Raw genomic sequence first — 17,898 nt, 5'->3', positions numbered from 1 at the left:
TTTTAAATTACCAATAGTAATTAAAAATACTCTAGAGTATAAATATTATAGGATCGAACACTAGCACATGATTTAATTTTGTGTAAGGCATTATGCGTACTTTGTCATTATTGGTCTTGTACATATTAGGCAAGCAACCACCATATGAATGCTAATATCGGATTTACTTCTTGAGTAGAGTTTATGCCTCAGTGAAAAATAAGAGTACAACATTATGGTCAAATCAATGTTTCATAGAATCACAATAGGAATCGCATAGAAAACTTTTTAGGAGAGAATGAATATTTATCAATTTTGTATAATTCATTAATTATTTTAAATGTGTTAAATCTACTTATCAACTATATTAAACACGCATTGTATAAAGGTGTAACAATATGAATTGTATTACTTCATAGTTTTATTGTTTGACTCCTATTTACTTTTATGATTGTTTATTACTTCTATTTTATTTTGCATTCTATGTTTGTTAATTCATACACATGCTAAATTTGCACTCTATTTTTTGTTAAAACTTGATATACATTATTGAGCTATAACCTAACAGTTTAAACTTTTAGGTAAAATGGTAATCTAACATAGTATTAGAGTTGGTTACCAAAAGATCCTAGATTCTAGTTTAGTCGACCGCATTTATTCTGTAGTATTTAAAAAATTTTGTGTATTTATCTCTGCACGTGCTATCAAGCTGCACGTGCGGGGGAGTATTAAAGTTTGATATATATTATTTGCCCACAACCTAACAGCTTAAGTTTTTAGGTAAATTGGTAATATAACACTTTTAGTTAACTAGTTAAACTTATAGTACTACAATAGGTGTTGTATAATCTTTTAGATAGTGTAACTTGTTCACCCTATAATACTTGGAATGTCTTATTTGGGTAAATTTTTTTTAGGAAGGGTGGGGGGATTTGAAAGGAGGCTCATAAAATTGGAATGATCCGAAGGGTAACTCATCTCCCATTTTAAATCCTTCTAGTCTCAAACTCAAAGTGAATATTTTCTTTGGTACATTAACATCTGTTCTCATCTATGGGAATATAACCCTTAGTTGAAACTTGGATAATGAGGATGTGACCATTACACTCAAAAGCATCATTGTAGATCACATGTAAAGGACATCCTAATAGTTAATTAGAGTTTTAAGACTTTCATGTTATAGGTCTTAAACTTAGAACTTGAGCGGTATGAGAAGACATATAAGATGGAAGTTCGAAGATGAAATTATCTTCCATTATGTGAAATAGACTCGGTGCCCTATAGAGCAAAAAATTATGATCATCGTTTGTTCTTGACATAGAGGAAAAAACTAGGAGGGAGTCTAAGGAAAAGATAATAATAATTGTAGACATCCCATTTTTGTCCAGGTATTTTATAGCAAAATGTTAGATTTTTTTTTCATTATTACAATAAAAAATTCATGATAAAACAATGAAAATAAAAAAAATAAAAAAACAACTTCATCTTGGTGGGTCAATCTTGTCCCGCCCCGAACCCGAAAATGGAATCAAGGGGTGAAAATGTAATCTAACTTGTCCCTGTATCAAACAAATACAATCAAAATATAGGACAATGGATGAGGGTCCGATCCCGTGAGATTCCCAGGCATCCTAAACACATTCATACACAATAAAATATACATAGTAGAAAAAAGGTCATTCTATACAAACATGGTACCATATCAAAGTCTATACACAAACAGAGTCAAGGCTCCATCATACAACGTACAACCGGGTGCCCAACATATCTCAAAACTGCAACCCGTGAAACAAAAGTCCTAGCACTTACCCAAGCGCTACCCGCAGTACACTGGCCACTACGCTCCCAACACAAGGATGCTAGTTCCGGTTACTCGAAGGACCTAAAAAAATATGTACGTATAGAAAGGGTGAGACACCTCTCAGTAAGGAAGAATGTAGGTTATATTGGTGTGTGGCATTTGAGTGTTATCATGATGCAACACATATACAGTTAAATGCAGTTCCAGTACTAATTTCACAACAGTGCATACACGCACACACTCATGATCAAGCAATCTCGGTGTCGTCACACCCTTCGACCCGAAGCTGACCCGCAACATATGGCATTGGCCCGTAGCCAACCTGCGAAGCACGGCGCCACCGGCACATGGCTAGTCCTAGACTCCCACAGCATCGTACCGGCGCTAAACTGGTGGATCCACACCCTTCGGTGATCAGCCGGTAAGGCTCACGCCCTCGGATATAGAGTCAAATACTCTTTCCAAACATGACCTAGCAATTTCATATGCCCACGGATATAAAGCTGGACACTCTCAGTACCTAGAACCAATTCGAAACCACGTTCCTACTCGAATTTCAACCAATCACACGCACATGTATGCTCATATAACCAAACAAACCACACCCATTTGGTAATCTAAAATCATGGCTTTTCAAACACATACAGTTTAAACAAGTCAAAGCACGGCCATCCCTATTACACAGTATAAATCAGCATATACATACGATTTTCAACAAAACCAGGGATATAGCTCGTCGCTGCCTTTTTCCCAAAACTGTAATTATGAAAAACCCATAGTTTTCCCAGTTAAATCCCCCCAAATGAGTAGCCAAAACACACACAAAATCGTGAACCATAGTTCTACCGAGTCTGATTTCAGAAATAACCGACATAAACATAATTCCCCTTACCTTTCCCCCAAATAACAAATCACGAACTTCAAGGCTCCTAAACAGCAAACCGAGTTCCAAAACCTACAAATCTTAGTACAGAAAATACTCACAACACTGTTCTCTACAAAACTATCAGATCAGAATAAAAAACCGAGCCTTACCTCGATTTTATGCCAAAACCTGAAAATAGCCGAACCGAAAATCTGATTCGTAGAACTTGTAGAGAATCTTTCAGCGATCCTCGTGGTAACTTCAGATTGACGGTTTTCGCGACGAACAGCGAAGAAATCTAAAGAGATGGAGAGTAGGAAAAGTTTCTAGAGAGATAGAGAGAGAAAATGAGATTTCTTAGCTAAAAAGTAATGAAAATATCTATTTATCGTACCCTTGACTCAGTTGTTCTCGTCGACGAATTGCATCCTCATCAACGAGGCCTTATAGATAGCTCGTCGATGAGACGATGGCCTCATCGATGAGCCTGAGATTTTCGATTTTCCAAAACCCCTCGACTTCTCCTCATCGACAAGCCTCTGAACTTCGTCGACAAGAAATGTAAAGCTTTCGTCGACGAACTCTAGCTTCGTCGACGAAGCCTGTTTAATTACCATCTCGCCCCTCTCTTAATTAATTAAACCCACCTATCACGGTTCGAGTTCTTATAACCTCCCCTCCTTACAAAAATTTTTTCCTTGAAATTTGTCATCTCTCATTCACAAACTCAACCTACAAACAAATACATATATGCAATTCTAAAAAGAAACTGGCGACTACTACAATGCGGCCCCATCACAATAGATACATACCCTCACTTATGGCGGAGGAATGTCGTGGTCACATATACAACCGTCTTAGGAATTCACTATACACATACACTCCCAACGACTAACCACCTATCCCAACCCAAAGTAGAGTAATGTATACATACTCAAAACAACTGTGAATACTTCTGGCGTATTTCCGTTTCCAGTTCCCAAGAAGCTTCCTCAACCTCGTGGTTCCACCATAATACCTTCACCAACGGTATTTCTTTAGTACGAAGCTTCTGAACGTTATGGTCCAGAACCTGAATAGGTATCTCCTCGTATGCTAAAGTATCCCTAATCTCCACATCCTCATATCTAATAACATGTGAAGGATCCAACACGTACCTCCTCAACATGGATACGTGAAACACATCATGGATCCTCGAGAGTGCTGGGGGTAGTGCAATCATGTAGGTTACCAAACCCACTTGCTCAAGAACCTCGAACGGTTCAATATACCTCAGGCTCAACTTGCCCTTCTTCCCGAATCTCATCACTCCCTTCATCGGAGCGATTCTCAAAAATACCTTACCCCCCCACCTCAAACTCTAACTCACGACGGCGAACATTTGCGTAGCTTTTCTGTTGAATCTGAACTGATTTAATCCTCTCCCGAATCAAACCCACCTTCTCAGACGCCTGCTGCACAAGTTCAGGTCCCTAACACCTGACGTTCACCAACCTCATTCCAATACAAAGGAGATCAACACCACCGACCATACAAAGCCTCAAACGGTGCCATCCCGATACTAGCCTGGAAGCTATTGTTATAAGCGAACTCTACTAGTGGCATAAACTATATCCAGCTACCACCGAAATCTAGCACACAAGCTCGCAACATATCTTCCAAGATTTGTATCGTCCTCTCTGACTGTCCATCAGTCTGGGGGTGGAACGTTGTACTGAAAGTAAGCTTCATCCCCAGTGCCTCCTGCAAGCTCAACCAGAATCGAGAAGTAAACCTTGGGTCTCGATCTGATACAAGGGACACTGGTACTCCATGCATTCTCACTATCTCATGCACGTATAGGTCTGCTAACTTACTAAAAGGACAGTTAACCTTCATCGGAATGAAATGAGCAGATTTCATCAACTTGTCTACGATTACCCAGATAGCATTCTGCCCGTGACGTGCTGGCGGCAATTCGATCACAAAATCCATGAAAATATGCTCCCATTTCCACACCGGAATAGAAAAAGGCTGCAACGGCCCTGCCGGCTTCTGATGTTTAGCTTTCACCTGCTGACACGTTAGACACTGCTCCATGAACTGAGCAATTTGCCTCTTCATACCACTCCACCAAAAGGTCTCGCGCAAGTCCTGATACATCTTTGTACTACCAGGATGTACCGTATACAATGAATGATGCACTTCCTCCAGAATCTTCCTTCTGATCTCATCTTCATTCGGAACACAAAGCCTGGTCCCAAACCTTAACACACCTCCCTCAGAGATGTTGAACTCCGTAGCCAATCCATGTTGTACCTTTTCCATAACCTCTACCAACTCCGCATCACTAGATTGTGCAGCCTTTATACGCTCAAACAAAGTCAGCTGGACCACCAAACTAGTAAAGAAAGCCTGATGATCCCCACGCACAAACTCTATACTTGAACTCTCCAGATCCTGTCTAATGTGATGCTGAGCTACAATTGCAGATACAGCCAAAGGTTCTGACTTCCGACTCAACGCATCAGCTACCACATTAGCTCTCACCGGGTGATAACCGATGGTGCAATCGTAGTCCTTAATCAATTCAAGACACCGTCTTTACCTCATATTTAACTCTTTCTGCATGAAAAAGTACTTGAAGCTTTTTTGATCAGTAAAGATCTCGCATTGCACACCATATAAATAGTGTCGCCAGATCTTTAGTGCATACACAACAGCAGCCAATTTTAGATCATGCGTAGGGTAATTCTTCTCATATTCCTTTAGTTTCCAAGAAGCATACGCTACTACCTTACTTTGCTGCATAAGCATGCAACCCAAACCTTTTAGAGACGCGTTGCTAAAAATCACAAAACCATCATCCCCCAAAGGAATGGTCAAAACCAGAGCAGTGACCAGTTGGTGCTTCAACTCTTGAAAACACTGCTCGCAATCATTGGTGCACTCAAATTTCACTCCCTTCCTATTCAATCGAGTTAGAGACCTAGATAGTTTAGAAAAACCTTCCACAAATTGACGATAATAACCTGCCAGTCTTAGAAAACTCCAAACCTCCTGCACATTCTTCGGCCTGGCCCAGTCTACCACCGCCTCAATCTTATTTAGATCCACTGATATACCATCACCAGTCACCACATAGCCTAAGAATGCCATCTAATTCAACCAGAATTCACACTTCTTCAATTTAGCATACAACTTCTTCTCTTGCATAAACTGTAGTACTAACCTCAGATGATTCTCATGCTCTTCCGAACTCCTCAAGTATATCAAAATATTGTGTATGAATACCACCACGCACCGATCCAGGTACTCATGGAAAACCCTGTTCATTAGATCCATGAACACCTCTAGAGCATTCGTCAACCCAAAAGGCATGACTAAAAACTCGTAGCGGCCATATCTCGTTCGAAAAGCAGTTTTCGCCACATCCTCATATCTAACCCTCACCTGATGATATCCTAATCGCAAATCGATTTTCGAAAAGACCCGCATCTCTTGCAACTGGTCAAAGAGATCCTCGATATGAGGCAAAGGATAATGATTCTTCACAGTCACCTTGTTAATCTCACGGTAATCATTGCACATCCGCATCGACCTTCTTCTTCTTCACAAACAATACTGGAGCACCCCCAGGGCGAAACACTAGGTTGAATGAAACCCTGTCCAGTAATTCCTGCAATTGCTCCTTTAACTCCTGAAGTTCTGCCGGAGCCATCTAGTACGGAGCTTTAAAGATTGGTGCCTTGAAGGGCAGCAACTCTATCGCAAACTTCACCTCACAATCCGGAGGTAAACCGGGTAAATCATCTAGAAACACATTTAGGAATTCACTAACTACTCGAATATCCTCGAGCTTCAACTCATCTTGCGGTAGTTCCTTCACACAAGCTAGGTACCCCTGACATCCATCGAAGAGTAGCCTCCTCGCCTATAGTGCCAATAGGATCTGTGGCGTCGGACGGACACACGATCCCACAAATTCATACTCCTGCTCACCAGGAGGTCTGAACACTACCACCCTCCTACGATAGTCGATCACAGTATAACTGGAGAACAACCAATCCATCCCCAGAATGATATCGAACTCCGACATATCGTACACCATAAAATTTGCCAGTAGCAGCCTCCCCTGAATTATCACTGGGCAGTTTGCTAACATCCTCCTACAGAATGATATACTCCCATATGGTGTAGTAAAGATAACACCTCGTTCATGATTTAGGTCTCAACCCCACACCGTTTAACAAAACTCACAGATACAAAAGAATGGGTCGCGCCCGAATCAAACAAAATAGAAGCCTTATTTGAAAGTAGTAATAAGGTACCTGTCACTACGTTCCCTGCATGTTCAGCATCTGCTAGAGTAAGAGAGTATACTCTGGCTGGAGCTGTATTCGCCTGAACAGTTCCCCGAGGTATCTGATTGCTCCCCCGATTCACACTGGATACAAACACGTCTCGCTTCAGTGCATGACAATCATGGAACATGTGACCTGACTGGCCACAGTTGTAGCAGTTACCCCCAAATGACTGGCACTCACCCTCGTGCCATCTGTGGCATCTCGCACAATGACCACTAGTCTGACTCCCTTGAGAACCCAGGTGCTTAGTACTCTAATGGTAACTCTAGCTCATGTTCCTCTTCTTCCACGATCCCTGATGAGATCCTGACTGAGAACCAGTAAGTACTGTCCTCTTCCTCGATTCCTAATCCACCTCATCCTCTCGGATACCGATCTTAATCACTGTGGCTTTATCCACCAACACCGAGAACTTGTGGATTTAAAGCATACTGTAACGACTTGAAGAATAATGGTATTTAAATAATAAAAGAAATGGGAAATGGAAACAGGAATAGAAGGAGGCAGTCAACTTCGTTGACGACGTTGCATTTTGGAGGGGTAATCCCAAGGAATTTTCCATGCCTCGTCGATGAACACAGCGGCTTCGTCGATGAGGGTTCTTTAGGATCTCATCGACGAAGTTCTGTCTCGTCGACGAGAAGATATCGAGATAGGATTTTTGGAAGCCTTAAATTCGTCGATGAGGGTTGAAGTTCATCGATGAACTTTCTACAGGACTTGTCGATGAGGTGATGTGGATCATCAACGAATCCTGCAATATAAGTAAGGTTAAATGTGATTTTTCAATCATTTTCCTGCGCATAACTTCTCTCTCTCTTACCCTTTGGTTCCCTACCCTTCTCTCTAAGATCTCGGGCCGATTTTCTACCGGTTCAATGATTTGAAGCCACCACGACGCTGTTGGAAAAATTCTCTGTAAGTCTGCCGAAGTGGATCGTCGGTGGGGCTAAGTTGGAAACCATCCCAAATCTAGGGTAAGACTTTCTACTCAATATTTTGATTTTTGACAGTTGTAGAAAGCGTAGTACGCGTAGAAATACTAAACTTTAGTTCTGGGGAATGTTGTTTTCAGGGTGTTGAATAGGGAACCCTACGGGTGCAGGACAAATTTTCTTAGGGGCTTTTCAAGAATCAAGTAAGGGGATAAACTAAACTAGTATTTTTATGGAAAGTATGTATAATATTATAGCAATTGATTTCAGGGAAATAAATATATTTATATATGATTTATATTTGGAAAATGCTATTGAAAATGATGGTATGTTAAATATATGAAAAACCTTTTTAGTGTGGCATGAGTAGAAATTGTTATGAGATACTGTTTTTTGGGAATGTAATTATGATACGGATTTTTATAATGAAAAATCGGCGTACAGGCCGAGATTTTTATATATGCTTGCCGGTGTACGGGTCGAGCTATGGAAATAATTTGCCACCGTACAGGATGAGCTATGTATATGATTTTTCGGCATATAGGTTGAGCTATGGATGTGATTTGCTAGCATACGGGCTAAGCTATGGATATGATTTGCCGGCGTACGGGCCGAGTTATGGTAAAATGTGAAATACTGGCGTACGGGCCGATGATTTTCATGATATACATATATATATGCAAAATGATATGATTGATTTGATAATTAATGATATGAGATATCCATGTATCACAGTTTCAGTATATGTTATATGATATCAGAACCTGGTTGGCTTGGTCTAGGCTAGTACTTGCACAGTACCGTTGCTATGTGTCCATGGTCATCGTGATCATGATATTTGTGTTAATGTCGTTGTACGAAGTGGTGTGAGATTGGATGGTTGATGTGGTTTTTAAGAAGTGTGTGAGCGCCCCTGGTGTACGGACTAGGTCTAGTGAACCCATTAGACTTACAGACTGTACTTTTGACTTGACAATGGTCGGCCAACCATTGTCAGGTCCCGCCTCGGGTAAAACAACCTAGTCATGTGGGGGTAATACTTGACAACAACCAGCTAACCTACCAGGGATGTTTTTGTATTATACTTTATGAGATGAAATATGATTATGAAAATGCAGTATGTTCTGCCATGTTATGATGATATATACGTTTTCTTAGATATGACATGACAGTTTACTAAATATGTTTCTATATGATTTATGTATGACACGGAATACTCATGTTGCCACACACTAGTATTAGTTTATTTCCCTTACTGAAAGGTGTCTCACCGCGAATTTTATAAACATTTCAGAAGCCCCTAATAGGAGAGTGGGTAAAGTCTTGCTGATCTAGTACAGTTGATCTGCCCTTCTGGAAGGGTAAGTGTTTTGATAAGGTCGGATGTATTTTGTTGGCCCTAATATATATTTTGGGTTGTGTACTATGTGTATATAAATACAATGATTGTAGTAACTCTGGTATTGTGATGTATGGTATAATGAGGTGTTAATGATTTATGTTTCCTACTGCATAGGCTTCCGTGATGTGTTTCTGATGCATCCCTGGTACCCACGGGTCTAGGTGGATTATGATCTGCTGAGCGTTGTGATATTGATTTTATTATATTATGGAAAAAAATATGGAAATTAAACAGGTCGTCACACATACCCACTAGTCTGCGGATATCTTTCCTCAAGCCTTTCTCAAATCTCCGAGTCTTCTCGTACTCACTCGAGATCAAACACGGCGCAAATCGGGATAGCTCTATATACTGAGCTGCATACCCCTGCATCGTCATACTTCCCTGCGACAGAGCAGAAAACTAATCCTCGTTCGCATCACATACTGAAGCCGGGAAGTATCTGTCAAAGAACACCTCCTTGAAACTGCTTCACGACATCTCCTCAGGACCGCCCCTCTGCTTCTCCAGTAGATTCACTGCAGTCCACCATCGACCTGCCTCCCCAGATAGCCGAAAGATAGCATAGAGGACTCGCTGCCTATCCGTGCAGTGCAGGACCTCCAAGATCCTCTCAGTCTTTTCAACCTAGTCCTCTGTTATCATTGGGTCATGTCCTCCAGAGAACGTTGGAGGACACATGCGTGTGAACCTCTCAATGGTGCACCCCGCAGCAATAGGAGAGTGTTTGCGTCTCCTCACACTCCGTCCGATCTCTTGCAAAACCTGCCTCATCAAACCTCGAGGCACAGAAGGAGACTCATCACTCGCACTCTCCTTGGACCCACTTCCCAGGTCGTTATCCTTGGGCTCCATTCTGAAACACAATAGGAATCTATAAATATCCTTACAACACGTAAAGACGTACAGTTAACACAATTATCTATCCTAAATCATGTTAACTACTCCCTGCTAGGTCCAGGTCTGTCCTATCACACCGACACGAAATTCATCAATGGTCTGCCCTGCTTTTACTGAAATCGTCATTCCAGGAAAAACACGGAATACTTCCGACAAGTCCCGATCTAGCAACAGAACAACCCTAAACAAACTCTACCCATATCCAACATCCTATACTCTAGTATGTACTCACAGCTAAGCCTAACCAAGTCTATAAGGCCTAACAATCTGGTTAGCTCTAATACCAAGCTGTCACGCCCCATACCTGAAAATGGAATCCAGGGGTAAAAATGTAATCTAACCTGTCCCAGTATCAAACAAATACAACCAAAATATAAGACAATGGATGAGGGTCCGATCCGATGGGATTCTCAGGCACCCTAAACACATCCATACGCAATAGAATATACATAGCAGAAAAAGGTCATTCTATACAAACATGGTACCATATCAGAGTCTATACACAAACAGAGTCAAGGCTCCATCATACAACGTACAACCGGATGCCCAACATATCTCAAAACTGCAACTCGTGAAACAAAATTCCTAGCACTTACCCAACCGCTACCCACAGTACACCGGCCACTACGCTCCTAACACAAGGACGCTAGTTCCTGTTACTCGAAGGATTTGAAAAAATATATACATATAGCAGGGGTGAGACACCTCTTAATAAGGAAGAGCACAGGTTATATCAGTGTATGACATTTGAGTGTTATCATGACGCAACATATACAGTTAAATGCAGTTCTAGTACTAATTACACAACAGTGCATACACGCACACACTCATGATCAAGCAATCCTGGTGTCGTCACACCCTTCGACCCGAAGTTGGCTCGCGACATACAACTTTGGCCCGTAGCCAACCTGCGAAACACGGCGCCATTGGCACATGGCTAGTCCTAGACTCCCACAGCATCGTACCAGCGCTAAACTGGTGGATCCACACCCTTCGGTGATCAGCCGGTAAGGCTCACGCCCTCAGATATAGAGCCGAACAATCTTGCCAAACATAGCCTAGTGATTTCATACGCACACGGATATAGAGCCGGACACTCTCAGTACTTGGAACCAATTCGGAACCACGTTCCTACTTGCATTTCAACTAATCACACACACATGCATGCTCATATAACCAAACAAACCATACCCATTTGGTAATCTAATATCACAGCTTTTCAAACACATACAGTTTAAACAAGTCAAGGCACGACCATCCCTGTTACACAGTATAAATCAACATATACATACGATTTTCAACAAAACCAAGGATGTAGCCCATCGCCCCCTTTTTCCCAAAATTGTAATTATGAAAAACCCATAGTTTTTCCTGTTAAATCCCCTCAAATGAGTAGCCAAAACACACACAAGACCGTGAACCATAGTTCTACCGAGTCTGATTTCAGAAATAACCGACATAAACATAATTCCCCTTACCCTTCCCCCAAATAACAAATCCCGAACTCCAAGGCTCCTAAACAGCAAACCGAGTTCCAAAACCTACAAATCCCAGTATAGAAAATACTCACAACACTGTTCTTTACAAAACTATCGGATCAAAATAGAAAACCAAGCCTTACCTTGATTTTACGCCAAAACCCGAAAACAGCTGAACTGAAAATCTGATCCGTAGAAATTGTAGAGAATCCTTCCACGATCCTCGTGGTAACTTCGGATTGACGATTCTCATGACGAACAGCGAAGAAATCTAGAGAGATGGAGAGTAGGAAAAGTTTCTAGAAAGATAGAGAGAGAAAATGAGATTTCTTATATGAGAAGTAATGAAAATATCTATTTATAGTACCCTTGACTCAGCTGTTCTCATCGACGAATTGCGTCCTCATCGATGAGGCCTTATAGATAGCTCATCGACGAGACGATGGCCTCGTCGACGAGCATGGGATTTCTGATTTTGCGAAACCCCTCGGCTTCTCCTCGTCGACGAGCCTCTAAATTTCGTCGATGAGAAATGTAAGGCTTTCGTCGACAAACTCTGGCTTCGTCGACGAAGCCTGTTTAATTACCATCTCGCCCCTCTCTTAATTAATTAAACCCACCTATCATGGTTCAGGTTCTTACAAGTCTTCCAATGTAGGTACCTACACGCATATAAAAAGGGGTTAGTAATAGGTTAGTAAATGAAAACAAATCAAAATAAAAATTAGCCAATTTGTTTTTAAATTGATTGTTCAATCAAAATTAATTGATTAATCGAGATTGATTGATCAATCAAAAATTAATTAGTGATTCTCCCCACTAACCTATAAATAAAGCTCTTCAGAGGAATAGAGGGGGAGAAGAAAATTGATACTAAGAAAAGAATGACTAAGGGTGAGATTGATAGATTTTAAAAACGAGGCGAGGCTCTACTAAGTGGGAAAAGAAAGAGGAGTAGTTGGGAATTACTAAGAAGCAGCAAAGAGAAAAGACTACACGAAAAATCAAAGTAGAGGAATCTGAAGGAGGGAGAGCTCTGTTGATAAAGACAGTGGTTAGAGAGGGAAAATTCTGAGAGTTAAGTACCCTCAATTTCTAATGTATGTATGTGATTTTGGTCACTTGGATTAAAGTTGGGTTTGATTGAACAAATGCTGCAGAATGGTTAAGAAATAGGGAGAATTGTATGACAAAGTCAATTTGTAGAATTTTAGAATGTATTTGATTTGGAAAAATTAGAATTGATTTCTGAAAAATTGGCTAATATAAATTTTATTACTAACCTAATTCTCCATTCAACCATTAAACAAAAAGTTAATAGAACACGTGTTACCGTATGACATTACTAGGATTATGTGTTCGAGAGGTGACGTGACATGATCTTGATCGTCCACTGGACTGTTGGATCACTACCACGTCAGCAATCTGTTTCCAACTCCTTGCACCCATCGTCCTATGTCACGTGGTGGGTGATGTCAGTTATTTCCTAATTTAAAAAAAAAAAAATTACTCGGTCGTTGCCATGTATCACCTCGAGTGGTTGACACGTGACAACCCCATCTTTGGACCACCTCATTTTTTTTAAAAATTATTAATTTATTTTTAATTCAAAAAATTGGGAAACTAGTAAAAAAAATTAGGAACAAAATAAATAAAAACTCTTTGAACTATCTTTGACTCAATTCTTGTTTCCATGATGTTCTAGTTAGCAAACTACATCATCAGTCAAGTACTAGTGGATTTCGATTATCGAAACCATAGAGGATATACTCCGCTGGACATCCTTGAACAAGCTGGAAGCACTTCAGAAATTGAGCGCCTTAAAGAAATGTTAAAGAAAGATGCATACAAGATGAACATTGAACAGTCATCTGTTAAAACAGGAGTCAAAGAAATCAATTGCCAGCAATTTCCTCTTGAAAGCCCTCGAGATACACTTGAACGAGTATTCAAAATGATTCTTGAAGCTGGGAGTTCTGCACACAACTGTGAGTTGCCCACATTGAGCACAGGACCAAATTCAATATCGGTGGATTCTCACCGGAAAGCTGTGCAAAAATCTGTAGTTCTGGCAGAAAACCCATCTGAACCAATGCCCTCATCAAAGGAAACTATGGGTCCCAATGCCAATTCAGATCAAATAAAGCAGCAGAGCCAAAAATACAGGCAGGAAGGCATTGTAATTTACAGAAGTCCCAAGGAACAACATGAGATATACAAAGAGGCACTACAGAATGCCAGGAACACTATCACAGTAGTTGCCATTTTGATTGCCACTGTTACTTTCAGTGCAGGAATAAACCCGCCTGGTGGTGTGTACCAGGAAGGAACCCTGAAAGGACGGTCAACAGTGGGCAGAACAACAGCTTTCAAGATATTTGCAGTGAGCAACCACATTGCATTGTTCATATCTCTCTGCATCGTCATCATTTTAGTCAGCATAATCCCCTTCCAAAGAAAAACACTGATGAGGCTGCTAATAATTTCTCATAAGGTTATGTGGCTGGCAGTTTCATTCATGGCAACAGCTTATGTTGCAGCTGCATGGGTGATCACACATCATAGTCATGGGACGGTATGGACACTTGAGATTCTATTGTCTGTCAGTGCAGGGAGTGTGGGATTTGTTTTTGTTTATGTGGGGGTTATGTTGGTTCAGCACCAGTTGAGGAAGATGAAGCGTCGGAAAAATCGGAATGGAAAATTAGCAAAGGCTATTTCTGACATCGGAGACAAAAGTCAGTCACAATCTAGCAACTCTGATGTATACAACTCTGATGTATACAGTGCGCAGTCTCAAGGATGTCATGCATACTGAACATTTGCATTAAGGAGTGACTGATTTGGAAAGCAAGAATTTTTTTGTGCATAGAATTTCTCGTCACTAATTTTTGTACACTTCCCCCCTCAGAAAGCAGAGTTTCATTTTAAAATTAGTTCAAGCCTACTGTGAAAGGGTCTAAGTTCACACAGCACGTCTTGATACTGTGATGGCACCAAGTCTTAGTTAAGCCAATGACACACAATTTGAACTTGTTAGTTAATCTTGCTAGTGTGTGTAAAGAAGTATGACTTATACAAGCGACATATACAAGCAACAAATGACATATACAAGGCGACATTTTATCGGAGCAACACCTCCCAGCCTTATTCAAAGACAGGATTACACACTCACTACATGTGCAGGAACACCAATGCCGAATTCCCCCTAGTGTCCCATGCCACCCATGCCACCCACATGTCATATTAATACAGTTGACACCTCCAACCGTCTAGGGTCTGCAGTTGACAACACCAATTACCTAGGTTAAGTTGGACACAACTAGCATGTGTCAACAAAGCATAACCAGCTATTTCTACAATTATGTGGCTAGAGACATTGCAAAATCAACCCACGAGTTATTCGTTCGGATAAGCCTACATGTCAGCAGCTACAAAGGAAATTGTCAAGAAATCATCCTACCTGATAAACATGTGAACACTGCAGTATTTGACATTGACACTGCACACAGCTTGTGGGTCAACACCTTGTGTCATGCATGCTTTTCCCCTTAATCATGAATTATCCCACGCACAAGCAAGCATGATATGTCAATGAGGCATTTGACATACCCGAGTTAACCATCTGACCATATCAACCGAAACCAAGCACTATAGCAAGCTTGTCAAAGACCATGGCCTCAACCATCTCTATCCCTAACCATGATGATTAGGCAACTTAGCATCTATGTGCTCCCTCTTTAGCAGCATACACTGCCAATTCATTGAATGTAAAGATAACCCATGACAAGTGTTGTGTTTTGTGGCTCTTATACTTTGTGGAGTTCATAAACAAAGGAAAAAAAGACATATGTGTTGAAGTCTTTGGTACTCTGCAGCAGGCATTCGTCGACGAGTGGGCCTTATTCGTCGATGAATGGAGATATCGAGAGTAGATGAAAATTAGAAATTCAGAGTCGTCGACGAATAGGCCTTATTCGTAGATGATGGAGATACCAAGAGCAGATAAAAGTTCAGGCATTGAGAGTCGTCGATGAAAAGGCATCATTTTTTGACAATTGGACAGTAATCGTCGACGAATTGACCCTTTTTGTCGATGATTGCTCTCGGGGCTACGAAGAAGAATTCAAATTTTGATTGTGAGCGTTGGGACGGTTGAGTATTTGGAGGGAAGTTTCCGAGGGGTTGTTAAATATGTCTTTCTGGGCATATTGTGTAAAGTGGAGATCATTGTAACCATTGTATTGTGTACTTTGATTTTTCATAGTGAAACCTTTGCCGATTGCTTCCGTGGATGTAGGCTTTACCAAACCACATATATTTTCGTGTTGATTCTTGTTGCTTTTAGATATACAGCGTGTGTGAATTATATTTTGGTGCTTAATTGTTTGCTGCGTTTATAAATTCGGCTGTGCAATTCCGTACTCTTTTCACAACAATTGGTATCAGAGAGTTGTTATCATGGCATCGGGTACTTCTTCTACAAAGTTTGAAGTTGTTATCATGGCATCGGGTACTTCTTCTACAAAGTTTAAAGTTGTTATCCTGACATCGGGTACTTCTTCTACAAAGTTTGAAGTTGTCAAATTTGATGGAATCGGAAACTTCGTTTTGTGGCAGAGGAGAGTGAAGGATTTGCTTGTGCAACAAGGGATGGTGAAGGTCTTGTATGGTGTTCAACCGGAAGGTATGGATGAGGCAACTTGTAGAGAATTGGAGGCAAAGGATGTTTCCACAATATGTTTGTGTTTGACCGACAAAGTGCTCTATTATGTGATGGGGGAGGATTCTCCAACGGCTGTGTGGCAAAAGTTTGAAAGCCGGTACATCTCCAAATCACTTTTTAATAAACTATTCCTTAAGCACCGTCTTTATTGGCTTAAAATGGTTGATGGTTCAAACTTAAATCAACACATCAATGCATTTAATCAAATCATAAGTGATTTAATGCGTGTTGATGTTAAGTTTGAAGAAGATGACAAGGCTTTGATGTTACTAAATTCCTTGCCAGCAACTCATACTTTTGAAAATTTAGTTACCACTCTTACATGGGGGAAAGAGACTCTTAATTTAGAAGAGGTGACAAGTGCCTTGTTGAATTTTCATCAAAGGCTGAAAATCTACGATGAAAACTCACACGGAGAAGGACTTGTGGTGAAAGGTAATGACTACGTGTCAAAGTTACGTAATTAAGTATTTAAAGGCATTAATTAAATGTCACTATTTTAATTAAATACTTAATTATGTCTCATATTTTAATCAGTGAGCTCATTTGATAATTTTAAGATAATTTTCCTATTTTTGTCGGGGATTTACGAATATTCATACTTAATTATCATAGGATAATTTTTCGAAAATTCGGAGAGGCCATGCATTTCATATCTCGAGCCATGCATGCAATAACAAGGAGACCAGGCCATGCAAAATGATGTAAATTGAGGGGTTAAGTGCAAAAACGAAGCTAATTGGGCGATTATGGACAGTTCAACACTATTTCGTAATCTGGACATAACTCTCTCATCCAAGCTCCGATTGAGATGATTCAAGATGCTACGGAATGCTAAGAAAAATTTCTACAACTTTCATGTTTTGAGTTTTGAGAGATACATGCTGAAAGAAGGTAAAAATTAGGCTTGAAAGTGTAAAATAGGCCATATGCTTTTGAATTAAAAGGAAAAGCCCATGTGTGAGGCCGATGATGTGACCACGTGGGAGGCCATGGGCATAAGACATGCGCTGGAATGAAGGGTAGCCATGCCTAGAGGTTTCTTATTGGTTTGGAAGGCATTGAATGTAAAGGCAACTTTAAAAAGTCAACAAAGGGGGACTTTATTAGTTTATTATTTCTTTAGGTTTAAAGATAGGGTTTTTCTTTTGGGTTGAAAGGAGGTCTCCAAATTTCCACTCACACGGCTTGCTCTTCTTGCTCACTCTCTCTCTGGCATTTAAATATTTATTTAAGTTCATTATTAATTTTAATTTTTCTTATTTAAAGTTTATTGGAATTTCAATAATTGTTGGGTTATTTTCATTATTAAAATTTGGTTGTTTTTTTTATTTAAAGTTATTGTTTTGAGCAATTTTTATGGTGCGATGGCTATTTTATCATTTTGTTTAAGTTTATTATTTTAATTGAGATTTTTACGATAGAATAATTAGTTTGAGTTGTAAAGTTATATTTTTTAATCTTTG

The 17,898-nt window shown here is 40.2% G+C and overlaps 1 protein-coding gene across 1 annotated transcript; it reads left to right on the top strand.

The window, feature by feature from the left end:
• The first annotated feature begins 12,331 nt into the window (after positions 1 to 12,331).
• Positions 12,332 to 14,524, top strand: LOC131158471 (ankyrin repeat-containing protein ITN1-like). The gene is made up of 2 exons (XM_058113340.1): positions 12,332 to 12,340; positions 13,412 to 14,524. Exons 1-2 carry the CDS (start codon positions 12,332 to 12,334, stop codon positions 14,522 to 14,524), a joined length of 1,122 nt encoding a protein of 373 aa, XP_057969323.1.
• The last annotated feature ends 3,374 nt before the right edge of the window (positions 14,525 to 17,898 follow it).

Source organism: Malania oleifera, chromosome 6 (genome assembly GCF_029873635.1).
Source record: "Malania oleifera isolate guangnan ecotype guangnan chromosome 6, ASM2987363v1, whole genome shotgun sequence".
NCBI classification, from domain to species: Eukaryota; Viridiplantae; Streptophyta; class Magnoliopsida; order Santalales; family Ximeniaceae; genus Malania; species Malania oleifera.
Note: the sequence above shows the minus strand (reverse complement) of the source record. Positions and strands in the feature narration are given on the sequence as shown.